At 45.6% G+C, this 27,676-nt stretch overlaps 1 protein-coding gene across 1 annotated transcript; it reads left to right on the forward strand.

The window, feature by feature from the left end:
• The first annotated feature begins 10,239 nt into the window (after positions 1-10,239).
• Positions 10,240-27,080, forward strand: LOC135995932 (myosin heavy chain, skeletal muscle, adult-like). The gene is made up of 38 exons (XM_065647572.1): positions 10,240-10,482; positions 10,571-10,714; positions 10,808-10,964; positions 13,195-13,222; positions 13,320-13,428; positions 13,522-13,614; positions 13,745-13,808; positions 13,900-13,998; positions 14,100-14,203; positions 14,284-14,422; positions 14,870-14,988; positions 15,747-15,896; positions 16,687-16,857; positions 17,505-17,811; positions 17,911-17,981; positions 18,242-18,329; positions 18,424-18,541; positions 19,146-19,269; positions 19,356-19,492; positions 19,597-19,852; positions 20,611-20,853; positions 21,066-21,242; positions 21,328-21,473; positions 21,562-21,652; positions 21,741-22,130; positions 22,273-22,399; positions 22,578-22,696; positions 23,181-23,377; positions 23,676-23,859; positions 23,946-24,111; positions 24,284-24,408; positions 24,571-24,879; positions 24,980-25,183; positions 25,453-25,578; positions 25,664-25,834; positions 25,921-26,025; positions 26,169-26,264; positions 26,791-27,080. Exons 1-38 carry the CDS (start codon positions 10,276-10,278, stop codon positions 26,944-26,946), a joined length of 5,817 nt encoding a protein of 1,938 aa, XP_065503644.1. The 5' UTR covers positions 10,240-10,275; the 3' UTR covers positions 26,947-27,080.
• The last annotated feature ends 596 nt before the right edge of the window (positions 27,081-27,676 follow it).

The raw sequence follows: 27,676 nt of genomic DNA on the forward strand, positions 1-27,676 counted from the left end.
CATGTCGTCTATCGACCATCTCAACTGCATTATTCTTATTCATTACATGTTGCCTCTGAGTGAAAAAAAACCAGAGAGTGTCATGGTATGTTAAAAGAAAAACATATATAGAGGTGTCTGCCTAATCTGCTATTTTCATAGCACCAACAGCTCTGTGCTTTGAGGTAACTTCTGTCCCTTATTTACAGGAAGACCAGATAGCCTTGGAGAATTTTCTCAGAAGCCGATAAGTTTGAAGGAGCTCTGGTTGAGATATGAATGCTAACTGAAGCAGATGCAAGGCAGAAAAAAATGAGTGAAGAGCAGCTTACAATGAAGGGAAAACAAGAAGCACATTATGAAGTAAAGGCCAGAGTATGTATTGATGTTAAATGGTTTTGACAGTGTTCCTCTTTCCAGCTATGCCATGTGTGTGCTGGTGTTTGAAGCAGGAGGTGGTTCATGCACTGAGCACTGGGCCTAGCAGGGCACAACAGATAGGAGTGAAGATGGCATGGCATGACGTGCTGAAGAGACAGTGACTCTGATCTGCTGAACTGAGAGTTGCCTTAAATAGCCCTTCATTTGCAGGCTGAGAATCCTTTTAAAAATGCAAACTTGCACAACAGCATCCTGTGTAACAACACTGATTCTCTGTTCACTATCATCAAGAAGAAATGTGTGCTTCCACCCAGCATCTATATCACTTTTAGGTGTATTACTCGACTTTCGCTCATTTCACAGAGAAAAGGGGCACTTGTGCAAAAGAAGACCCTAGGTCTAATGAGATCTTGCAATGACCAAGAGAAAGCCAACAGGAAATGGAAATGTGCAGGCAAGCATCAGTAGGACCTCTGGCCTTTGTGGTGTTTCGTATGTGGACAGACAACACATTTCCCTGTTGGCAAGTATCAGGGTAAAAAAGAGAAAATTGAGGTAACTCGGAGTAGAGAACTGCTGGATGCATGCCTGAACTGTACAGGGACTGTTCCTCACTAACAGCTCCATTCTAGTCCCTACAGAGAAACAGACTCCTTCCTAGGGCTGAGGACAGGCATGGAGTCCTGGACACCTACTTCTTGAGAAGTGAACCAAACAGCAGGGCATTGTACAAAGCATGTCTGTGCATTTCTGTGTATGGGACAGGGAAAGAAAGGACAGTCTCCACCTCAAGTGGATTTTGAGGGTAGAAAATGATGCTGCCAGTTAGAACATACCAATCAAATCAGGCACCCCAAGGGAACACAGGGACAAACAAAGCTGTTGAATCCCACTGTTTCTATGCAGAAGACGTTGGACTTGCCACAGTAACAACACTACTGGACTCTCCCAGGTTAAAACACTTTTGGGATTGTTTACCAGAGAAACAGAGAAGTGGGAGGGAAGTTTTTTAATAGCTCTGATGAGCTCACTTACCTGTGGTCTGCACAGTTGGCCTTTTGGATAACCATATACTATTTTAGGGGTCCTTAAGGACAAGAACTTGTGGATTCGAGCTGCAGCTATGATTGCACTTTCCATGGGGCTACCTGCCTCAGCAGAGAGCAGTGCAGGGGATGCGTAGGAAGTAAACATCTGCTCAGCTGTCAGCAGTTCCCAGCTGCAGCCTGCAGTGCTCAAGCTTGAGACAGATGGTCCCTGAAATCTTTAAAACTTTATTCACCACAGTGTTACAAAGGAAGGCTTGCTAGTGGAGCTCCTGAGAAGTGAAGGTCCTTGAGAAGCCCTGCAGGTTGACAGTGGTCAGCTTGTGCTCTCTGAACACGGGCTTGACTTCCAAAGGAGACTCACACTGTTGGGAATTTACAACTGACAGCTCCATACCTGCATGCGCACAACAGCATTATCCGAAGCACTTAACCTTACCTTGTTCCCAAGTCCAGCATCATCAAGAACCAGAGCTCATCAAGCTGTCTGGCCTGCTGAATGGCTCTACCATAGTAGCAGTGCTTCTGTGCTGAGCTTTGCATGTTCAAGGCTATCTCCAAGACCACTGCTACTCTAGGATGACTCTAGAATCCCATCCATAACCACATCTACAGGGTTCTGCAAGGCTTTGGGTGGCACTGGGTAAAGCTTAGATGACACACGGAATTTCCTGTGTATCCCTGTTATATGTAATGGCAAGGCTACTCCATACAAGCATAAATTTCTGAGACTTTGAAATCGTGCTGTGTAGAACCTGCACTGTCCTCTGCTACATGATGGTTCTACCATGGAAGCTTGAGTGTGTGTCATCAGAACGATGCCAAAGTCAACATAGCCCAGGAATTCATGCCAATGTCAAGTAGAAGAGGTCAGCCTTGTGTCTGCTGCTGGGTGCAGTTTCCATTTGCAGCATAGTAGGCACTTTCTATGATAATCTTGTAGCAAAGGAAATGGTGCAAACCACACTGCAGCAAAGGTGTTGTGGTCATAGAAGAACTAATACATGACATACTAGGTCCTTTACTATGTCTCTTCTCCTTAGTGTAACAGGCAGTAGCTTTGTTGGAATGTGTTTTTGAAGCTGTTCAGTTCCTCTTCTGTCCTTGATAAGAAATAGAGGCACATGCTAGCAGTCAGGACTTTCTACCAGCACAAGTAAACAGATGTGATGTGGCACTGCCTTACTTTGTGTGCTCTACCAAGGTGTGTATTTCACCACTCCTGGTACCTGAGTACAAAATAACCAGCTCAGCAGGTAATGATAGCCTACCTTGGAGTGAGAAGCAGCCAAGAGAGTGCCTGGTTTATTCCTTCGAACTGTATAGGTCTTTACCCAGCTTGCAAAAAATTTTAGCCATGGGCCTGACATAATAAGGTCAGCATATGTGCCATGGGAAAAAAGTCCCAGAATGCTGATGTTGAGGCTCACTGGGTTAAAGCTGAGCAAAGGGTGCTTCGTTCATAGAGTGTACTTCCCTAGGAAATATCTTGCACACCAGTCATGTCTGCTTATAGGGATAATCTTCCTCTAATAACTCATAATGGTATTCAACACATGGACAACTGAATCTTCCTCATGCTGCATTGCTATGTGTTGTAATTGCCATCTTATGGCACAGTGCAGTTGCTCGCATTTAAAATTAGAAGATGCTCCTCTTCTCCCAGAAAGATTCAGTTGGGCACATTTCCTTCTCTGCCTCAAACGCTGAGAATCAGCAGCAGACCTGGGTATGTTCTCCCTCATCATGCACAAAGAAGAGTGTGAAGTCAGCTGAATGACACTGTGTGAACTCAGAACCCTGGTTTCTCACCATCCTCTACTGGGACATGGTCTCCCCACCAGGATAAGAGCAGCTGCCTCGGAGGAAACCTTCTGCACAGTTAAGTGTGCAGGAGTCACTCTCATGGTCTATCTTTATGCTGGCTCAAAACACACAAGTAATCACAATATTTGCCCCCATGAAGTGGATGTACAAATGGCACTGTGAACCCAAGCAAAGTACACCTAGGCCTTCACTGTTCACACACAGAAAGAGACCAGGGCTACAGTGGGACGATGACTTTGTGCTGCTCACCTCCCTCCACTCTGGGAACTTGGAAGCTCATCAGCTCCATGTTATTTGGCATACAGCTCACTGGGAAAATCCAGTGTTCCTAGTTAATATTATGAAACAAAATCAATCTGTGCTGTGCTTCATCTTTACATGTCTGAAGAAACTTCTGAGAGGCAGTGAGTATATTGCTCAGAATACTGACACTCATCAACCAGCAGCCAAAGTACTGACAGGTACAAGTATGGAGAAGAGCTGCCCAGCAAAGCCTGCCAGGGAATGCTGATCTTCAGTGACTGGGGGTAAGGCAGGAAACACGAGGACATCAGGCCTTCTGCTGCTGAGCTGCCATGTCAGTCACTGTCTTTTCGCACAGCTTAATGATGATTATGGTCACACGATACTATGATTACACTCACTGAAAATAACATAAGGCCCAGGAACCAGTGGAGGAAAGGGCAACCAAGCAATTTCAGAGGACATCATAATGACAAAAAATAAAATGGGAAGAAATAAAATTGACAAATCGAAGAAAAACATCCAATAGCTGTTCTAACACTAAAGCAGCCTGAAAATATTCCTAGGCTCGTCAGTACCTTTGGCACACTTATGTGACAGATTCTGAGGAATGTCTTATAAACTATAAGCAAGTACTTACGTTACAAATCCCAAAACATTTACTTATAATACCACTGTCAACAAATTCTGATATGTCCTGTGCACTGAAGAATCTGTGGTGGAGAATGCCCATTGAACGTAGCAAATAATAAGCATCTAAGTAAAACAGCATTGAATGAGACAACGAAGGTTACTTCTTGTTGACTTGGGATTTGCTGCCATACATGGAGAAGAGCAGCCATTTTCCCCTGACATACCATTTTTCAAGTCAGCACTTGCGAAGTGCTGACGCAAAGTGGGGAAATCATCGCTTGATAAGAGCCCATAGAAGATCTCCCCATACAGACTGCAGAGCATCATGGGTCTATGGCAACCTGAATAAGAAATAGCACACTGTTTCTTCCAAGTACAAATGTAGCATTCCAGTAATAAGCACCATCAAGAGGACCAGCAACAGAATCTGGAAATCCCTTTCACCAACAAGTTTGTCAGGGAAGCTCAATTCTTCTGCTCTGTTCTACAGACACCAGTGAATCCCACTGAAGAAAATCCAGCAACATTGCCATCTCCATGAGCAGAGTTGAGCTGCATATCACAACACCCAAAGAAGTAAGTCCAAGCTTAGGTAACATGTGAGATGAGGAGCAGTGTGGGGTCATGGGGTGGGTCTCCTCTGGGACTCTATGAGTCACCCTGCAAGATACTGGCTAACTTGAGGCACATCTCAGGGAGCTCAAGAGACTTATCTGGAAGGGAGGTAATATATATCTCTGCTGCCTGAGAAAGCTGTGACCAAGTGAAGTGACCATTACAGCTTGAGTTGGAGAAGATATGAGATACATTTTCCCCAATCTACTTGTTTAGAGCTCAAACAATGTTCTCATCTCTCTGGTGAAAATCAGACCTTGCCAGCTACAAGCCTCATGGGGAGAAAGGTGTGTCCCCAGCAGCCTTCTGTGGGGTGATCAGGGAATCTCCTCAGGACAGGGTATGCAAGCACTGTTAGAGGAGCCTGACTGGCTGCTGGGTATCCTGTGCCACATCGCCATCATTGCTTCGTTTCTAACGCATTTCCTTTCCTGTTTTCCTGTAAAAGAATGTTCCCCTCCTCACGTGCCCTGTAGCAGGAGCCCTCTGGTGGCTTTGATGGGTGATGGAAAGGGCATTTGGAAGGCCACCTTCTCAGCCAGCACCCACTGCCCAGCAGCAATTGCTTCCAGAGACTTTAGCTGAGAACATAAGAGACATCTGAATAGCTGTGCAACTCGGGCACTCATTCAAGTGCAGCCCAGCCTGAAATGACAGGTCTGTTCCACCAGCCACTCTGCTTACCTTTCCAGTTAGACAGTCTGGTCCTTCTCCACTCAGATGCCCATTCTTTTTCAGCTGCAGGAAGCCGTGTAAGAAGGTCATCACTGGAAAGAGAGCAGACAACCAGTAGAAAACGCTGTGAATCAAACTCCCTAAAGGAAAGATGCATTAAATTCCCTATCCCCTGCTGTGAGGTCAGGGAAGACCTGCAGAAATCGGTCCCTGAGTGGAGAAGCAGCATGAGAAAATGGCAAAAGGCCATGGCAGTCTCTTCATGGCTATCTGGAGATAGGATATATCTTAACTAGATAACCCACAAACACCTACGTGGAGTAGACATGGTACGCTAGGTGTGGAGAAAGCACTCCTCGTATTGAATTCCACATGACTCTATGCCCATCAGCAGAATAAACAGGCTTCTTAAAGAGGTCTGTACCATGTGGAGGCTCCAGCACTCATCCAGGTCTTAGCAGAGGGGCAGGGAATAGGAGATTCCTCCAAAGGATTAAGGTGCCGGCATTGCTGTTCAGCTTGGGCTAGCATTCCTGGGAGTTCTCCTTTTACACAGAGAGCTGCCGTCTGAAGAAACAGTGCTGAAGTGGAGGCTGTGCATTCCCTGTCAGGTTCCCCGTCAGGTCTGGTGATGGCTCTTGCAGCATGCCTAGCAAATAATTGCAGCATAACTGACAACACCACTTGAAATCTGCACTTCTTACAGTGGATGTTTTCAAACACTCATTGTCTCTGCATATGCTGGAAATGTTGTTGCTTCACCTCTAAGCACCTTGGATTCAGCACTGAACAAATGCACTCCCTACCCATTGCTCAATGGAGGTTTACAGAAGCTTTCTCTTTTTCACCTAAGAAGTGGCATACCACAGCACCCATGACAGACACCATCTCATTATCCCTGTGAGCAGGAAATCTGCTCTGTGTAACAAATTTAAAAATTGGGAGGGAAGGAAGGAAGGAGGAAAGGAAGGAAGGAAGGAAGGAAGGAAGGAAGGAAGGAAGGAAGGAAGGAAGGAAGGAAGGAAGGAAGGAAGGAAGGAAGGAAGGAAGGAAGGAAGGAAGGAAGGAAGGAAGGAAGGAAGGAATTGTGGATGCTTTGGTGACACACTGACATCTCTCCTCTGCTATAGCTCCTACCTCAGCAACCAATTCTGCCTTGCTACACATTAGCCTGAAGCTACATCTTCCGTGTCACACGATCCACCAGTGATTCACAGAGTGCGCTGATCCCTACAGGCATGCTCTGCTAATCCAGAGAGCATGGCTGATAATAACACCAGCATGCTGCAAATCCCACAGGGATGGCTTTTTCTATGTCATGTTTGCTTGCTTTCAATAACCTTCCTGGCTGTTACCGGAATGAGAGCAACCACCTTTCAAGGTATGTTTTGCTCCACCACATCAAAAAAACCCCACGCATCCGTAACTGTTTATGTTAGCTTCCACTGTGTGTACCTGGGGACTAAGGTATGAATGCAGAGCTATTAACAGACAGTGGCCAACTTCCCTGCTGAGCACAGAAATTCCAAATAGAGTTCCATTGCCACTGCAGTTTCTTCTTCAAGAAGTAACCGGTGCATACATTTATGCTGCTAGCATTCAACCAGAGAAACGTGCTGTCAAGGGACAACCTCTGCCACCACTTTCTAGCTCCACGCAGGGTTAGGTGGGACAGAAATTATTTTCATCCTTGGAATAATTCATATTGTTTAAATAGAGTAATAAGGAAGACCCTGGGAACTACCAACCGGTCAGCCCCATGTCGGTGACTGCTAAGATCCAGGACCTTCCTGGAACTATGGCAAAGTCCATGGAACATAGGGAGGTGATCAGTGACAGCCCACATGGCTTCACCAAGAGCAAATTGTACCTGACTAATGCAGTGGCCCTGTACAATGGAGTGACTGCATCAGTGTACAAGAGAAGAGCAACTGATGCCATCTACCTGGACTTCTGTAAGGCCTTTGATATGGGGCTCCACAAGATTCTTGCCACTAAATTGACAAGTACGGTTTTAACGGATGGACTATTAGATGGAAAAGGGATTGGCTGGATGGTCACATCCAAATGGAAATCAGTGGTGTCCCTCAAGGATTTTTATTGGAATCAATACGGTTTGATATCTTCATTAACAACACGCACAGTAGGACTGACTGCACACTCAGCAAGAGTGCGGATGATACCAAGTTGAGTGATGCCATCGATACAGCAGTGCGATGGATGCCATCCGGAGGGAACTTGATGGACTTGAAGAGCAGATCCATGTGAACCTGATGAAGTTCTAGAAGGCCAAGTGCAAGGTCCTGTACCTGGGTCAGGCAATCCCCACTATCAGTATATACCAAGGGGATGACTGGATTGAGAGCAGCCCTGCAGAGAGAGGTGATTCTCCCCTTCTGCTCTGCTCTCATGAGACCCCTGCCTGGAGTACTGTAGCCAGCTCCAGGGCCCCCAGTACAAGAAAGACACGGACCTGCCAGAGGAGGTGCAGAGGAGGTTCACAAAAATCATCCGAGGACTGAAACACCTGTGCTATGAAGAAAGGCTGAGAGAGCTGGGCCTGTTCAGCCTGGAGATGAGAAGGCTTTGAGGAGACCACATTGCGGGTGTTCAGTATATTAAGGATGCTCCTAAGAAAGATGGAGAAAGACTTTCCCAAGGCCTGTAGCAACAGCACAAGAGGCAAAGGTTTCAAACTGAAGAGGGTAGATTCTGCTTGGATGTAAGGGAGACATTTTTTAAGACAAGGCTGGTGAGGCAGTGGGACTGACTGGCTCCAGAATTTGGAAATGTCCCGTCATTGGAAGTCATTCAAGTTCAGGTTGGGTGGGACTTTGAGCAAGCTGATCTAGTCAAAGATACCCCTGCCCACAGCAGGGGTATTGCACTAGGTGGTCTTTTTATGGTGCCTTCCATCTCAAGCCCTTCTATGATTCTATCCTCTAACTTCTGCCTGTCCATGGGAGTCAGAGATTGCCCAGAGAGGCAGGACTTCAGATGCTCCCCTGTGTTCACCTTTTCCCACTGGTTGCTTCTGGGCCCCACCTTCCATCAGCCTCCCCATGCCCTGTGGATGGAACCCAGCGGGGAGCTCCGGCTTTGTACTGCAGAAAAGTGGGTGCTGTAGTGCCAGAGCCCTCCTTGCAACAAGCTCTTCATGCACAGGCCAGTGCTTTGGCACTGGATATTACCTTGGATCACAGGCATCTATTTTCTGACCTTGCCCCTGCATTATTCACCCAGCTTTATCCACTGAGCTCTTTTAATAACCGAGAGCCAATGACCAGGAGAAGGGCGTGTTTAGATCTGACAGTGTTTAAAGCAGCTCAAGTGACAGTGCCCTTTTCCTAGAACTAGATCAGTCACTCCCCAGGACTTCCAGAAAATGTCCTCTTTCTCAGAGCTCCAGCACTGCACAGGACTGCTTGCCACCTCTAATGCTCTGGTACAGGCAGCACTGTGTTAATAGCTCTTCTTGCTGGAACGGTGTGAATGTGTAAGCGTGCAAGATAATCGCGATGGGATGGGAGTGCTGGACAAATGTTGATTTTGAGTATATATGTGAAGAACAAGCTTTACCTGTTTAGAAGGTTATTTTACATTTTTTAGTCTATCATGTTCTTAAAAATCTGTACCAAAAAGTGGAGGTACAGTAAAATCTTTGTTAACTACTTTAGTGTTAGTCACTAAATATTACGCATTTATAATTACTCAGCTCTGTACCTACTGCATATTTGAGTGTACTGTGTCTTTCAGCAGGAATTTTTAGAAGAAAAGAATGTGATTTTTACTTTGTCTTGGGCTGCATGTCAGTTCCCAAGATTTTCATATGTAGGAGTTTAACACATTTTGTTTCTCTCATTTCAAATATTAGATGAACATAAGAGTTAAATTCATTTAACAAGAATATTTTATATTTTTCACACAGTTTATCTGCTGCCTGTAATGCACTTCTTCATTAGCCTCAGAATATCAAGCATTAATATTATCTTCATAATTCATCTGGAAGAGTTGCAGAACAGACATGCAGGAGGAAATCATTGGAAATGCAGCTATGGAATTCATAAGTCCTACATCCAAGTTATCTAAGTGCCTTGACTAATTGAGATTTTCTCCTTCAGTCTCTTGTCATATTATTTATAGTCAATACATTCACATCATTGGTAAGATACAAAACATTTCTAAATATATCTGGTCAAATCAAATGACAATTATACCCTTAGTTAAGTTTGCCAGACAATGTTTTGCCAAAGAATGTTTGCCAAAAAATTTTTTGACCAAAGAAAGAATAGGAATCTAAAGCATCTGCCAAACAGACTCTATAAATGTGCGTCTGCAGTGCTCTGCCCTGTCTCCCAGAAAAGCTTCAAGGTAAGCGTGCAGGGTCTAGTGATTTGTTGAAATTACTCCCCCCCCCTTTATTGCATATTATACAGTGTATTCTTATCTCTGAAATTGGATTCTAAATAAGTTTTTCCATCTTCTTTCAAGGCATTTGTATATTTTATACCCATACCTTTTTTTGTGAGTTTACTTAAAAATAAGAAGATTCCCTTAACATCATACATATTCTCAAATATGACTCTGTACAATTTGTAAAGCAAATGTACAATTTGTACAGTGTCACAAGACAAAAAGCAGCTGTTTTTAGAAGGTTATTCTGTATTATTCTGGGATGAAAACAAGATTTTTAACTTCTGGGTCTAAATCATTAAACCGAAAAAAGATCAGTTTTGCTAGTTTTAGTATTCGAGTATGTGCTTAATTTTGAATCATTAGAAAAGGTCTCCTTGCAAAGTACGTTAATGATTGCTGATGCTACGTATCTTTTCTACCATAGGGTTGTCTGCTGACGTGTCTTCAATAAACTGCAGACATGAGTTCTGCGGATGCTGAGATGGCTGCCTTTGGGGAGGCGGCTCCTTACCTCCGAAAGTCAGAAAAGGAGAGAATCGAGGCCCAGAACAAGCCTTTTGATGCCAAGACATCCGTCTTTGTGGTGCATCCCAAGGAATCCTTTGTGAAAGGGACGATCCAGAGTAGGGAATCAGGGAAGGTCACTGTCCAGACAGAAGCTGGAGAGGTGAGGAAAATGCAAGTTTCAGATCTGCATTTGATTCCCACTCTGAGATTTTAGCTGATATACATGGATCTTTCCTTTCCATTGACAGACTCTGACTGTGAAGGAAGATCAAATCTTCTCCATGAACCCTCCCAAGTACGATAAAGTCGAGGACATGGCCATGATGACCCACCTCCATGAACCCGCTGTGCTGTACAACCTCAAAGAGCGTTATGCAGCCTGGATGATCTACGTAAGTACCAGCAGCAGTCTTCCTTTGGGGAGCTGGGAGGAACTGCTCTGCCAGGCTAAGGGGAAGGCAACGTGCTGTCTCCCTTCCTCGCAGACCTACTCGGGTCTCTTCTGCGTCACCGTCAACCCCTACAAGTGGCTGCCGGTGTACAACCCGGAGGTGGTGTTGGCCTACCGAGGCAAGAAACGCAGTGAGGCCCCTCCACACATCTTCTCCATCTCTGACAACGCCTATCAGTTCATGCTGACTGGTGAGTGGCTTGGTTTTCTTTAAAATTATTTAGCTGTGAACACTTGCAGAGTGAGAGAAAAAAAACCTTTTAACTGCAAAATAGTTCAGCCGAATAGTGTTGGGAGGGTGGATGTTCTCTGATCACTGGAAATATTTTCTTTACTGGACACTATAATTGAGATCACGTTTCTAACAATCACTGTCAGAATTTACTGACCAGGGTATTTGGGAGCATATGGTTTATCACTGAATACACCGTCAGATTTTCCTTCAAAGAAATTTGGATAAAGTTTAAATTTTCTGTTTTCTTCTTAGTTGAGAGAATCGTTTTTTGAATGATTTGCTTTGCAAGGCTGAAAGTCACTAGGGTGGAGTTCTGAAAATAAGATTTGATGTTAGAGGGAAGGGAGATTCAATATTGAAGCCGATTCTTCCTGTGGTGGTTTTACGAAAACTGAGGAAGCAGTCTTAGTCAGACATTAGAGTGAAACCTGCTCGTAAAATTGATACTTTCTACCTCCAGCTCAGAAACAGTTCTTCCTTTTCATTCATTAATATAAATGAAACCAATAAGAAAGACAGGTAGTGAAAACTTTTGACATTATTAAACAAGAGGGATATTTTAATTTATTAAAATAAATCTTGTTTCCTCCTTCCTCCCCAATTACTGTATTTAATACTGTAGTATTCAGAGCAGTAAGAAGACTAGTTGCAAGAGAATGCTATGAAAATCGAATGATAATGCACTGATGTTTGGTTATTGTGTCTTATGGCAGTATTTATGTAAGTCATCTTACATTTACTCTTGCTGACAGCTCCATGAGATGTGCAGGAACTTGGTGAATGCAAACCCAGACTTCTCCACTGGGAGACAGCTGGCTTAATGGCTTAGTCTAATGGCTTAGTCTCTTCAGACTGCATGCAGATTCTTGGGAAACACCATCCTAGAAGCACAGAACAAATGTAAATCATCTGGCAAAAAGCACTTTCTCTGGAAGCCATTCCAGCTAGGTAGCCTATTAATGTAGGTTCTTAAACACACGCAGACTTTCTTCAAAATATAACTCTGGCTATTAACTCTGAAAACACAAGAAGGCGTGCAAAATTAGGGGGTTTGAGAACAACTTGCAGCACACATAAAAACTTAATGCTTATTTCTTTTTCAAATACATACGGAGCAGAAAGGCTTAAAATGAGTCTGTACAGTCTGTACTGACACAGCCAAAATTTAAAAAGACAACTTGAAAAATATAAGGTCATATCAGAACAAATAAATGGTTAATTTCTGGAACTCCTCCTCATCAGAGGAACTTCAGACTGAAGTGTCCTTAAAAAAAACCCAACAATAAAATAAACACTAGCCAGTTGCCAGGACAGAATTAAACCAGGCATTTCATTGGAACTCTACCTATCATAAATGTTCACTGAAAACTGCCTGGAAAATGGCAATTGTTACACTAACATTTAAAAAAAAGTTGTGAGGGAGTTTTAAGGAACGGCATACCAGTAATCTGGATTTTTTGTAGCAGGCAAATTGCCAGCAACTTCTAAACAAAGCAATTACTGGGTGTGTGAAAATATGTGACTTACCAAAAGAAAAAAAAGCTGCTTTTTTTTAAAGGGAATTCTTGCCCTGCAAAACTGCAGATTTTTTTTTAATAAGGGTGAAGGTAACCTATGCAAATTTAACAAAGATCTTCAGCACAGTTGATAAAACAGCTATTGTTAGCATAACTTTTAAGCTTGTATTCACTACCAGCTATGAAACTGAGAAAAATGAAAGGATGGTAAATTTTTTTTTGTTTTCAGTTTTCATAGTGCAATGATTTTATGAATGAAGTCTCACTGGAATCTATTCTGGGACTTCTGCTGTTCAAAGTTTTTTAATCTGATCTGGAAATTATGACAAGTTTTCTGATTTGACCTGCTCCAGTTCAGTTTAGCTTAAAGATAGTTCAACTAATTGGTAGTTCTACAAAAATACTCCTCAGTTGGAGTCATTTTCATGAAGACAATGAACAGCTTGACATGAAGAGAATATCCAGAAAAGAAGTGCATATGCTACACCTGAAATCCACATGAGTGTTGACATGTCAGCTTGCCAGCTACAGCTATGAACTTTTAAATCTTCAAAAGGAAGTAGGGCTGATGGCATATCTGCTAGTACATATTCTAAAGGTCCCACGGATACTTTTATCCAGGCTGTTCATAATACATATTCATAACATCTTTTTTTCTGCCTCTAACAGATCGCGAGAACCAGTCGATCCTGATCACGTATGTACACTCCCTGCTGGGTCCCTGCGGGGCTGCCCGGTGCCAGGGGATCTCCTGCCTGACCACACGCTCTCTGCTTCTCTCTTTGTTTTGACAGCGGAGAATCCGGTGCAGGGAAGACTGTGAATACAAAGCGTGTCATCCAGTACTTTGCAACAATTGCAGCCAGTGGGGAGAAGAAGAAGGAAGAGCCCGGCAAAATGCAGGTAAGCTAATTGGTGCTGGCTTGAATCAAAGCTTTTCTCCATTCCTGGCATGATTTTTGGAAAGGATAACCAGCAATATCTCTCATCCTGCAGGGAACGCTTGAGGATCAAATCATCAGCGCCAACCCACTGCTGGAGGCCTTTGGAAACGCCAAGACCGTGAGAAACGACAACTCCTCACGCTTTGTGAGTTGTTGCTTTGGACAAAATCTCTCCCTCTCATTCCAAGACAAGTGATGGCCCTAGCAGTATGCCATGTAAAGGAGACATCAGAAGAACCCATCCAGGCTGAAATGCTGCTTCTTCTCCTTAACAGGGCAAATTCATCAGAATCCACTTTGGAGCCACAGGCAAACTGGCTTCTGCTGACATTGAAACTTGTAAGAGACTCTCCTGGCCTCATCCCATTCCTTCCCAAATTCCCACCTTCATGGGCATTCCTGTGCCTGACTCTTCTGCCTTCCTTGCCAGATCTGCTGGAGAAGTCCAGAGTCACTTTCCAGCTCCCGGCAGAAAGAAGCTACCACATCTTCTATCAGATCATGTCCAACAAGAAGCCGGAGCTAATTGGTAGGAAGGATCATCATGACTTTTTGAGGGTGATCACTGAGCAACAGTTCACCCTATTACCTGCTTGGCAAAACCTGTGTCTTGCGTCTTCCTGCTTTCAGACATGCTCCTCGTTACTACCAACCCTTTTGATTTCCACTATGTGAGTCAGGGTGAGGTCACTGTTCCCAGCATTGATGACCAGGAGGAACTGATGGCTACAGATGTAAGTGCTCAAAAGAAATATTTTTACTGAGACTGTTAAGGATTTTAGGCAATGTTCTTACTTCATTGTTTTGACTGCAGAGTGCCATTGACATCCTGGGCTTCACTGCTGATGAAAAGACTGCCATCTACAAGCTGACAGGGGCCGTCATGCACTACGGGAATCTAAAGTTCAAGCAGAAACAACGAGAGGAACAGGCAGAGCCTGATGGCACAGAAGGTACCAGCAGACTGAGCAATGGACTTGTTCAAAGAACTTCTCTGCTTGCAGAGATAACATGTGAACCTCCAAAGAGAGGTCTTTGTTGGCCTGAGTTGCAACATAGAATGCTGAGGACGAGCACCTTTGTTCACCATCTGTCTAACTGCAGAGGTGCTTCCCTGCTCGTGGGAAATAACATAATTTTATCCAATGAATACTCTCCAAACACACACAGCCTGAAAGGGGGAGCTTCAGCACAGGATCTCTCCGCAAAACCTCCAAACACCTGCTTTCCAAGAAGGCCTTCATTAGCTTCCTGATTGGCTTTGCTTCCCAGACGTTCTGTTTGAGACCAGACCAGTGCTTTTCCATTTCTAGAACATGAATGGAAGAGTTGTCCACACTGATCAAATTCGAGAAATTATCCAAAAATAAGTGTGTTTATCTCTCTCCTCCCCTCTCTAGTTGCTGACAAGGCTGCCTACCTGATGGGCCTAAACTCAGCTGAACTGCTCAAAGCCCTGTGTTATCCCCGAGTCAAAGTTGGGAATGAATATGTGACCAAAGGTCAAACTGTTGAACAGGTAAAATCTGAAGGCTGAAAATACTTGACTTGAAAGAGCTCTTCAAAGAGTCACAGACTGGTTGGGGTTGGAAAGGGCCTCTGGAGATCACCCACTCCAACCCCCCTGCTAAAGAAGGTTCACCAGAGCAGATCACTTAGGGTCGCATCCAGGAGGATTTTGAATGTCTCCAGAGAAGGAGACTCTACACTTGCTCTGGGCAGCCTGTACCCGTGCTCGGACAGAACCAAAGGAAAGAAGTTTCTCCTCATACTCAGATGTAACCTTCTGTGTTGCAGTCTGTGCCTCTTGCCCCTTATCCTATTGTTGGGCATCACTGAAAAGAGTCTGTTCCCATCAACTTGACACCCATCCTGGAGATAGTTTTAAGCATTGATAAGATCCCCTCTCAGCCATCTTTTCTCCAGACCGAACAGACACAGCTCTTTCAGCTTTTCCTCCTAAGAAAGATGTTCCAGTTCCCTGGCCGTCTTTGTAGCCCTCCACTGGACTGTCTTGTTGTACCTCAGATGTGGCTTCATGAGGGCAGAGTAGAGGGAGAGGATAACCTCCCTCAACCTGCTCTCCACACTGTTCCTAACGAACCCCAGGATGCCATTTGCTTTCACGGCCACAGAGCAAATTGCTGGCTCATGGTTAAAATATTGCCCACTAGGACTTCGAGGTCCTTCTCTGCAAAGCCACTTTTCCAACAGGTCTGCTTGAGCATTCTTCTTTGACCCCAGGATGTAACTGCAGTCCTTTCTTTTCTGCTTTAGGTGAACAATGCAGTAGGTGCCCTGGCAAAAGCTGTCTATGAGAAGATGTTCTTGTGGATGGTTGTTCGCATCAACCAACAGCTGGATACCAAGCAACCCAGACAGTACTTCATTGGTGTCCTGGACATTGCTGGCTTTGAGATCTTTGATGTAAGGAACAAGGATTTGGCACCATAGTCAAGGGAGGGCCAGGGAGGGGTCATGAGGATTACAAAACACACTTCTTTTTAAGAAGATTCAGAATTTTATCCTCCTCATCTGCAGATTTCTAGAACCTCTCCCTCTTCTCTGTCACAGTAGTGCCTTCAAATGGCTTTAATAACCCACACCTTGATTCTAACATTGTCAACAGGTAGAAGAAAGCTCTGCTTTCTGACAAATGGTCTCAAAGGTCCCCGAGCTTGTCAATGTCTTATGCTTTGCAAACAAGGGGACAGCTCCAGGACTAAGGCTGACAGAGACCTAGGCCAAAGGTGTGGATGCTCTTGGAAGAGCCAAGGGTAGTGCTATGGGAAAGGTCACGGAGTGTTTCTTGTGTTGTGACTGGAGTCACGACGTTAGGACTTCAGTGGCAGAGCAGAGAAATCCCTGGACTGTTGATCTGAGGGACATTCTCAGGTGGGTCACTGAGAAGGTTTCCACTCTCCAGGAGGTCAGAGAGCTGAGACACTTACACAATGCTGCAGCTAAGGTTACTGAAGGATCTGCTTTTGAGTAGCACAGGGGAAAAAGAAGTGTTACATTAGCTTGATTTCAAAAGTAATAATAATAAAACCCTTTGCGGACAGCAAATTTTCGAAGAGAAGTCCTGCTAAGGATGCTGTTACAGTACGGTTAGGAGTGTTGTTTCAGCTGGGGAAGTTCAACCAGCACTAGGAGAATGCTAGCAAAACCCTGTGGTGTTTGCCACACCTTGACAAGCTCTCCTTGCTTTGGGCAGTTCAACAGCTTTGAGCAGCTGTGCATCAACTTCACCAATGAGAAACTGCAGCAGTTCTTCAACCACCACATGTTCGTGCTGGAGCAGGAGGAGTACAAGAAAGAGGGAATTGAATGGGAGTTCATTGACTTTGGGATGGACCTGGCTGCCTGCATTGAACTCATTGAGAAGGTACCTTTTCTTTACAAGCGTACCATGTATTTTGGAGTTTGGCTATGTTTCTGAGCCAGATTCAGCTCAGAAAGAGCTCACAGTCAGACAGTCAGTGTAAATTAAACAAAACATTTTGCACTGAAATTTGTTCTAGTCTGGCAAAGAGAAATTAGGAAATGCAAATCTGTGTCATCAACCCTTCATCACCTGCTCTTCAAGCACGGAACACATAGCCTGCATGCGCACTGACAGACTTCTTTAAAACAAACTCGAGTCAGTCTCCTTTCCTTTTTCCTCTGAAGTTACAAATCAGAACTCCACACACAAATTTGGGAAATAAATATCATCTCATCTGATTTCCCAAAAGAAGCACACCCCCTATAGCAATTTTCCCAATGATTTTTTCAGTTTATAACTTCTTCTTCCAATTCTACTGCCAATTCTAGCCTGAATCAGGCAGACGTTCTTAAAGATCCATGACAAGAGGCTGCAGGAAGGTAAGAGAAGGCAGAAATAAGCTCCCTAGCTGAGGACAACTCCTGACAAACTCAGGTTCCTTATGCAGGCTGAGATGCTACCAGCAGCACACTGCTACCTTTGATGTTCATAGCACATGCTTCACATCATTAACATCTTTCTCTACCACTTCTTGTGGTACCTTCCAGCCCATGGGCATCTTCTCCATCCTGGAAGAGGAGTGCATGTTCCCCAAGGCAACTGACACCTCTTTCAAGAACAAGCTCTATGACCAGCATCTGGGCAAGTCCAACAACTTCCAGAAGCCCAAACCTGCCAAAGGCAAGGCTGAGGCTCACTTCTCCCTGGTGCACTACGCTGGCACGGTGGACTACAACATCACCGGCTGGCTGGAGAAGAACAAGGACCCCCTGAACGAAACTGTCATTGGGTTGTACCAGAAATCATCTGTGAAGACACTGGCCTTACTGTTTGCAAACTATGGTGGGGAAGCAGGTAAGCCCTGTAAAATCCCTTTCCATGTGTTTGTATGGTACAAAATGGAATCTCCAAGACAATGTTAGAGGCATCTGGTCATTTTCTTCAATTTTGCAGAGGCTGGTGGTGGCAAGAAGGGTGGCAAGAAGAAGGGTTCATCTTTCCAGACTGTCTCAGCTCTTTTCCGTGTAAGGGAAAAATTTGCAACCTCTTTATTAGAAATATGCACAAAATAGAAAAGGAGTTGAGTAGAATTGCTGTGAGAAGACAGCCCTTTAACTCCCTGAGTAGACTCTGATTCATATTTATTGAAGCAAGTCTACACCAAAATAAGCATGCATTTCTGAATAAGTCAAGACAACGAAAGATTCGGTTTTTATATGCACATCATAAAGAAGCATGCACTGTTTACTTGCTAGAATCTAAACTTCAACTTGTACTCTCACAGGAAAATTTAAATAAGCTGATGACAAATCTGCGCAGCACTCACCCGCATTTTGTACGATGCATCATCCCAAATGAAACAAAAACCCCAGGTAAGCAGATTCAATCGGAGGGAAAAAAAAGTCACAGAAGCTCTTCTGGTGAGTATCAAACAATGGAGTAGTCACTAATGGTGGTATTTGTTAGGTGCCATGGAGCATGAGCTGGTGCTGCATCAGCTGCGGTGCAATGGCGTGCTGGAAGGAATCCGAATTTGCAGGAAAGGATTCCCCAGCAGAGTCCTGTATGCTGACTTCAAGCAAAGGTAAAAGTGCTCCACCTTTCTTCCTGTTCTTTTCTTGTTCCAAATCTTCAGTGTGTTAAATTACCTAAGTATTATATTTACTACACAGTTTAAAGAACACACTCTGCAGTCAAATCACATGACAGTAGTCTACCACTGGAAAAGGGTGATGTAACATAAAATTTTCCTTCAGACATCCGCTTCACATTTGAACAACAATGCATATTTCCCCCCAATGGCCTAGAAATACTTCTGAAGTGTCTTTAGGGAGGTCTGAGCCTGTCAAGGATGTAGTCAGCTGTAGCTGAAAATGACCAGCTGAGAGCTGTTGCTGACAACAGACGGAGTATCCTAATATAAATATTTTAACAAGGAACTCAGCTGTAATACAAAAATGTTTTACTACCAGTTCATGATGATATGACACGGCTGCTGCTGAGGATTGCCTTGGGCTGTGAGTTAAGAGTATGAAGTCTCTGCTTTCACTGTTGTGGAAGAATGAACTGTCCCTAACACACGACATTACTGAGTCAGACAGTCAGCTGTTGCTGAGGTGGCTGTGAGGCTCTGCCTCAGTGGAGGTCTCGGTAATGTGGATTTCTCCATGCTTTGCTTTCTCCTACAGATACAGAGTGCTTAATGCAAGTGCTATTCCAGAAGGTCAGTTCATGGACAGCAAGAAGGCTTCAGAGAAGCTTCTTGGGTCCATTGATGTGGACCACACCCAGTATAGATTTGGTCACACTAAGGTAGAAACAAGTCTTGTGTTCAAACACTATGTACCTCTGTTATGCACTACCTGAGACTGATGTGCTGCAATGTTCCCTTTCTTAAGGTGTTCTTCAAAGCTGGGCTGATAGGGCTGCTGGAGGAGATGAGAGATGAGAAACTAGCAGAGATTATGACCATGACACAAGCCAGGTGCAGGGGCTTCCTGATGAGAGTGGAGTATCGGAAAATGGTGGAGAGGAGGTAGACAATTCTCACTCACATATCATGTTCTTGTACTGCTTGCCTAATTGAGTCTAAATTCACCACCAGCACGGTATGCAATAGCCATGTGAATTTTACTTCAGGGACTCAATCTTCTGTATCCAGTACAACGTTCGTGCATTCATGAATGTGAAGCACTGGCCCTGGATGAAGTTGTTCTTCAAGATCAAGCCCTTGCTGAAGAGCGCAGAATCAGAGAAGGAGATGGCCAACATGAAACAAGAGTTCGAGAAAACCAAGGAAGAACTCGCGAAGTCTGAAGCAAAGAGGAAGGAGCTAGAGGAGAAAATGGTGGCCCTGCTGCAGGAGAAAAATGACCTGCAGCTCCAAGTGCAGGCGGTGAGTATCACGGGTCTTTCGTCCCTGGGTAAGTAATGTTATACAGCCAGAACGCTTCTTACCCTGAGCAGGGACTCACAGGAGGCTGACAAATGTGTAGTAGAAAAGGCTCTAAATCACACACTCTAACACTGCATAAACCGGCACTGGCAGGGGCATGGTGGGTCTTGTGGCAGCCCCACATGAGACCCGGCATTCCTGCTGCCTGAGGAAAGAGCCACGTAACACTGGGCAACAAGTAATCCACAGCAGAGAGCTCTGAACTGGAAGGGAAGTATCTCCACCTTCTCAAGTTTCATCACCGTGTATCTGTCTAACAGAGTCAGGGCAAAGCTCAGAAGGATGCACTATTTACAGCTACACTAGGGAAGCCATGATTACTTTCAGAAACATGGATACTTCCCAATCAAACTCAATTAGAAAGGGCAGTTTCCTTACAGCAAACATAACACCACTTGCTCCACTGTAATATTCTCAAAAAACCTTTACTTCTCAAATATTACAAGATTCATGGTAGAGTCAGTTAAAAAGAACCTATTGAATACTTCTTCTCTCAGTGTGTCATTTTTATAGAGACACAAAAAATTTAAACCAATGATAAACATCTTTCCCAATAGACACGTGGCAAGATCTTCCAGTTTCTGGAGTGGAAGACCACGTTCAGCCCTGTATTAACGCATGCCTACTCAGGGATAAAAAAGACAGAGCAGAGAAACTTCAAAACATTACAACCCATAAAATCTGTGTCTGTCCCCCAGGAAGCAGACAGTTTGGCTGATGCTGAGGAGCGATGTGACCAGCTCATCAAAACCAAAATCCAGCTGGAAGCCAAAATTAAGGAGGTGACTGAAAGGGCTGAGGATGAGGAAGAAATTAATGCTGAACTGACAGCCAAGAAGAGGAAACTGGAGGATGAATGTTCAGAGCTGAAGAAGGACATTGATGACCTCGAGTTAACTTTGGCCAAAGTGGAGAAGGAAAAGCATGCCACTGAAAACAAGGTACACACACAGGGATTCAAATAAAGGAGGAAGTGACAGATGCCTCCTATTTCAGCCTGGTATCCTCAAAACAAAGCGAGATTTAGAGGATCAGAGTGGTGAAGCTAGGCAGTCCAAATAAAAACAAGCTACTGGCTAAGGACTGCAAAGTGAAAAGGTACAAGCATTCATGACTTATACACAGACTTTCAGCACTTTCTTGAAATCAACAGGTGAAAAACCTGACAGAGGAGATGGCAGCCCTGGATGAGACCATTGCCAAGCTCACAAAAGAGAAGAAAGCCCTCCAAGAGGCCCATCAGCAGACACTGGATGACCTGCAGGTAGAAGAGGACAAAGTCAATACCCTGACCAAAGCCAAGACCAAGCTGGAGCAGCAAGTGGACGATGTGAGCACACGGCCATCCAGCAAGAACAGGACAGGTATGGAGTTAGACCTGACCAGCTGAGAGCTGAGGGTCTTGTTCTTTTTAGCTGGAAGGGTCCCTGGAGCAAGAGAAGAAACTGCGCATGGACCTTGAGAGAGCTAAGAGGAAACTCGAGGGAGACCTGAAGCTGGCCCAAGACAGCATAATGGATTTGGAAAATGATAAGCAGCAGCTGGATGAGAAACTGAAGAAGTAAGCATGGCTGTGGGGCATTTGAGTGCTGGGCTGGTTGCGCTTGTCTTTTTTCCCCAATCTCTAACACGGTTTGATTTGCCAACAGGAAAGACTTTGAAATCAGCCAGATCCAGAGCAAAATCGAGGATGAGCAAGCAATGGGCATGCAATTACAGAAGAAGATCAAGGAGCTTCAGGCAAGTCTCCGTTCTTTCCCTCTTTCTCTCCCAGTCTCAGGTCAGGTAGGAGGAGGCCCAGGTGTGAAGAGTCCCTAATATTCCGCAGGCCCGTATTGAGGAACTGGAGGAGGAAATTGAGGCCGAGCGAACCTCTCGGGCAAAAGCCGAGAAGCATCGGGCTGACCTCTCCAGGGAGCTAGAGGAGATCAGCGAGCGCCTGGAAGAAGCAGGAGGGGCTACGGCAGCTCAGATTGAGATGAACAAGAAGCGTGAGGCAGAATTTCAGAAGATGCGTCGTGACCTGGAAGAGGCCACGCTGCAGCACGAAGCCACGGCGGCCGCCCTGCGCAAGAAGCACGCAGACAGCACAGCTGAGCTTGGGGAGCAGATCGACAACCTGCAGCGAGTGAAGCAGAAGCTGGAGAAGGAGAAGAGCGAGCTGAAGATGGAGATTGATGACTTGGCCAGTAACATGGAGTCTGTCTCCAAGGCCAAGGTATGGAACTGAAAGAGAAAATGCCCACCGGGCCAAGGTCTGGCCCATCCAGCAGCCACATTCTCTTTAAAAAGAGCCCTGCTATGAGAATAACGAGAGTGCAGGTGTTGATCTCCTTTTTTTCCTTGTGTTTTATACCTAGGCAAATCTGGAGAAGATGTGCCGCACTCTGGAAGACCAGCTGAGTGAGATTAAAACAAAGGAGGAGCAGAATCAGCGAATGATCAATGACCTCAATACTCAAAGAGCTCGTCTGCAGACAGAATCAGGTGAGATATACTCATTCCTGAGGTAGAATGGGACAACCTGCACTCAATGAGGATACCACAGGGTGAAGAGTGACAACTGGTAAAACCTCTCCAGGCACTCCTGATCAAATGGGTTTACAGCCAGAAATTGTCATAATATTACTAATCTAGTTACCTTTCTTCAATTTCCCCTTCCCAGGTGAATATTCACGCCAGGTGGAGGAAAAGGATGCTCTGATTTCTCAGCTGTCCAGGGGCAAGCAAGGCTTTACCCAACAGATTGAGGAACTCAAGAGACATCTAGAAGAAGAAATAAAGGTCTGGAAGTACCCTGCTGTACACAGTCTACATCACCCCTAAAAGTATCTGGAGAATCCTGTCTGATCCAGACTGGTTCAATATTCTTTATGCAAACACATGTAGTACTGGAGGGAATTCCCATAAGGTACATACCCCATCTCATAGGTTAGAGAGGAAGGGCAGTGTCATGATTTTGATGACGGAAGAAATCGTCCACAAGTCTTTTGTGAGAATCAGGCGATACACCGGCTACAGACACATATGTAGAAACACTTAAACAAACAGTAGATAAATGTTATCTACTGATAACATCTACTGATAACTGACCCAGAGCCCCTGTCACCAAGACATCTGATCCTCTAGAACACATGGATGACGGCTTCAGCAGCTCTCAGCTTTGCATTTGCCTAACTCGAGTTTCATTTGTGATTTTTGGACAGTGTCAATGTCAAGAGTCATCTCAAGAGAAGTATACAGGTTACCAATCCCATTGTCCCCACAGGCCAAGAACGCCCTGGCCCACGCCCTGCAGTCTGCTCGCCACGACTGTGACTTGCTCCGGGAACAATACGAGGAGGAGCAGGAAGCCAAGGGGGAGCTGCAGCGTGCGCTGTCCAAGGCCAACAGTGAAGTGGCCCAGTGGAGAACCAAATATGAGACTGACGCTATTCAGCGCACGGAGGAGCTGGAGGAGGCCAAGTATGTGGGAAGTGGGATGTTGAATGGCTGGAGAAGACTGAGGCTGTCAAGGGAAATTGGAGTCTCTGAGTTTGGGTTAGGACAGGGGTGGGACCACGGCAGGAATAGACCACCTTTGCTGTAAAAGGGGTTGAGGGAGGGAGAGGAAGAGCGTGGTGTGGAAAAAGGGAAGGTTGGAAACACAGATGCAGCCCTTGAGCTAGAACGGCTAGACCAGGCCAGATACTCTGAAGGTGTCAGGACATAGACGTGGTAGACCCTTAAGCTCTAACCTGGAGCTGTGCTGATCTCCTGCCAGGAAGAAGCTGGCACAGCGTCTGCAGGAGGCAGAGGAACATGTTGAAGCTGTGAATGCCAAATGTGCCTCCCTGGAAAAGACAAAGCAGAGGCTGCAGAATGAAGTGGAGGACCTGATGATTGACGTGGAGCGATCAAATGCTGCCTGCGCAGCTCTGGATAAGAAGCAGAAGAACTTTGACAAGGTCTTTTGGGCTCCAGACGTGGGCTTCCTGGGCAGAGCAGCCCCTCCTGATGGCCACATCCAAACTCACACCTGGTTTCTCTTCAGATCCTGGCAGAATGGAAACAGAAGTATGAGGAGACGCAGGCTGAGCTGGAAGCCTCCCAGAAAGAGGCTCGTTCTCTCAGCACGGAGCTCTTTAAGATGAAGAATGCGTATGAAGAGTCCTTGGACCACCTGGAAACGCTGAAGCGGGAGAACAAGAACTTGCAGCGTAAGTGCCTGGCCCTCTGCTCCTGGCAGGGCTTTCTCCCTGTCCAGCGCTCCACACCGCTTCACATGGGTCTGTGCCTGCAGGTGGGCAAGGATGTCTGTCACCTTGGTGTGACAGGGCCCTTCCCGTTGTGCTCTGTGCCTGACCATGCCATTGGTCTTGGTTCCCACAGAGGAGATTTCCGACCTCACGGAGCAGATTGCAGAGGGAGGAAAGGCGATTCATGAGCTGGAGAAAGTCAAGAAGCAGATTGAGCAGGAGAAATCTGAAATCCAGGCTGCTCTGGAGGAAGCTGAGGTACACAGAGTGCTGAGAAATGGTGTCCAGACAGAAACTATGGGTGTAGTTATCTGCAAAGCTGGCATGAAATCAAACCTAGATTTCACAAAGTACTGCTTAAGTAATTACTTAGGAAGCAAGCAATGGTTTAAGTCATTGTTCCCCCTGTACTTTGTCCAGGCCTCCCTGGAACATGAAGAGGGGAAGATCCTGCGCCTCCAGCTTGAGCTCAACCAGGTGAAGTCGGAGATTGACAGAAAGATAGCAGAGAAAGATGAGGAGATTGACCAGATGAAGAGAAACCACCTCAGAATTGTGGAGTCCATGCAGAGCACCCTGGACGCTGAGATCAGGAGCAGGAATGAAGCCCTGAGGCTGAAGAAGAAGATGGAGGGAGACCTGAATGAAATGGAGATCCAGCTGAGCCATGCCAACCGCGTGGCTGCAGAGGCACAAAAGAACCTGAGAAACACACAGGGAGTGCTCAAGGTCCGTTCAGCAAAGCTGCTGAAAGAGAGGTGACATCCCTGACAGTTTTGGCACCCAAGCACACACTGGCACCTTGCAATTTCTCTTGTCTCTTTCTCAGGATACCCAGATACACTTGGATGATGCTCTCAGGACACAGGAGGACCTGAAGGAGCAGGTGGCCATTGTGGAGCGCAGAGCAAACCTGTTGCAGGCTGAAGTTGAGGAGCTACGGGCAGCCCTGGAGCAGACGGAGCGTTCGAGGAAACTGGCTGAGCAGGAGCTTCTGGATGCCACTGAACGTGTGCAGCTCCTCCACACCCAGGTCAGCCACTCAACTGGAAACTAATCCCATCAAAAAGGGGTAACAAAGAGTGAGATTGCTATGCACCTTTTAAGTGATTACTATGTAAACACTTGAGAAGACATGCCATGATATGGCCAGTCTAGCCAGTCACCCATGTCTGCTTTGCTGCTGTGTCTCTGTAGAGGACTCCTGCATTAATGACTTTCATAAACAATGCACACACTTTTAGCTCTTCATATGGAGGCATTAGGTCTAACAGTAAGAATCACATCCTTCCTGTTATACAGAATACCAGCTTAATCAGTACCAAGAAGAAGCTGGAAACAGACATTACCCAAATTCAGAGTGAAATGGAGGATACAATCCAGGAAGCCCGCAATGCTGAAGAGAAGGCCAAGAAGGCCATCACAGATGTGAGTCGAGGGCTCCTTTCATTGCTGATGCTGGATGTATTCTCCTTCAAGTCCGTAAATGGACTTGGCCCTTTGGTCTCATCAGGCAGCCATGATGGCAGAAGAGCTGAAGAAGGAGCAGGACACCAGCGCCCACCTGGAGAGGATGAAGAAGAACCTGGACCAGACGGTGAAGGACCTGCAGCACCGTCTGGACGAGGCTGAGCAGTTGGCCCTGAAGGGAGGCAAGAAGCAAATCCAGAAGCTGGAGGCCAGAGTGCGTAGGGCTGCTATTTGTACATGAGTGAACATGTCACACAAGCAGCCATCAGGGAAGCTCCAGAGATGGGCTTGTCCTTGCAGGTGCGGGAGCTGGAAGGGGAGGTTGATGCTGAGCAGAAGCGCAGCGCTGAAGCCGTGAAGGGTGTGCGCAAGTACGAGAGGAGGGTGAAGGAGCTGACCTACCAGGTAAGGCAGGAGGTCTTCTTGGGCTGACACAGCCTTCTCTGTGCAAGTCAAATTTTGCGCATGCCATTTCCAAGGGGAATTGTTAACCTCATGTGATGGTAAGCAAATAATTCATTCTCTCTCATTTTTGTCATCTGTCTTAGTCTGAGGAAGACCGTAAGAATGTTCTCAGGCTTCAAGATCTGGTGGACAAACTGCAAATGAAGGTGAAATCCTACAAGAGACAAGCTGAGGAGGCTGTAAGTATTGCTTGGAGGATGGGCAAGTGCCACCTTCTATCAGGGCAGCTCACTCATTGAGATGAGTATGAACACTAGGAAAGCTGCACAAGAGAAACACTCAAGACACAACAGTTTTGGTCACGCTATTTCACTATGGTGTCAGACTAAACAAACCCAGGGGCCACGTCCACTGACTGAGAAATTCATGTATCTCTGCTGCTGATCAACGGCAGAAGGCTTCAGGGTCTTTCTCAACCTCACATTGATATTTGGGCATCAAATAGTGTCAGAATAAGTACAAAAATGACACACCCGAGTGATGAATTAGCTTCTCTAGGAATGACACAGTACTGGTGAAGCTTGTCCCAGGGGGTTCCTGAGTAAGGGAGGATGAGGAGGTCTGTGTGAGGCTTACGTGTAAGCAGCGGTAGGAGGGGAATGGAGCTTTGGGCCTTCCCCTGAGAAGTCCCAAAGACACACAAGGCCGAGCTGCAGCAGGACTGAAAGCCCTGCTCCTCACCACCGACTCCTTCTCCCCACACAGGAGGAACTGTCCAATGTCAGCCTCTCCAAGTTCCGCAAGATCCAGCACGAGCTCGAGGAAGCCGAGGAGCGGGCTGACATTGCAGAGTCGCAGGTCAACAAGCTCCGAGTGAAGAGCCGGGAGTTTCATGGCAAGAAGATAGAAGAGGAAGAGTGAGGATATCATGAGGCAGCCAAGTGACCCGAAGGATGCACAAAATGTGGACCTCTTTGTCACTTTTTTCTGTGATTAGTCATTGTAATCCTTTCAATGTCTAGAAAATAAAGACTGTAGATTCCTTTGCATAGGCACTATAAGCACCAGTTTTTCATTTGTTTTTATTTTACTGCTTAGGTCTCTATCTGCATGAGCTTTTGGTCATGGCTTTGATTTACTACCTTTGTCTGCCTCTGTCACAGTACAGCTGTTTGTCAGCTAACTCACCATGAAGCGTATCACCTCCCTTTGAACTAAAACTGGAGAAGACTAGTGACAGTTCTGTGACAATTCCTTTAATACACGTAGAGTAGATCACTGTTCACAAAAGCTGAGTCTCTGGCATACTGCCCTCTGAAACACTACCCTGCCTGGCAGAATCTTTCTTTCCTAATGAGAAAGCCTGGCTGTTCAGTGCGGTGCTTTCCTAGTGGTATTGCAGAAACTCAAGGCCTCAACCAGGAGCTTTTATCACCAGCCTGTGGCAAGAGAGGTCAGAGCTGACAGCAAGCAGAGGAGAGGTAGCTACAGTAGCCCATCAGTGCAAGGCAAACACAGTGGTGGTCATTAATAATTGGCATTTCCAGTTGTCCTGGTTTTGTTAAAAAACAACATTCTCTTTTAGTGAATTTCCCTGTCAGCTAAAGCCTTCTTAGTAACTACAGTTTTCCTGAAAGTTAGATACATGTTT

The sequence above is a fragment of the Caloenas nicobarica genome, chromosome 18 (genome assembly GCF_036013445.1).
Source record: "Caloenas nicobarica isolate bCalNic1 chromosome 18, bCalNic1.hap1, whole genome shotgun sequence".
NCBI lineage: Eukaryota > Metazoa > Chordata > Aves > Columbiformes > Columbidae > Caloenas > Caloenas nicobarica.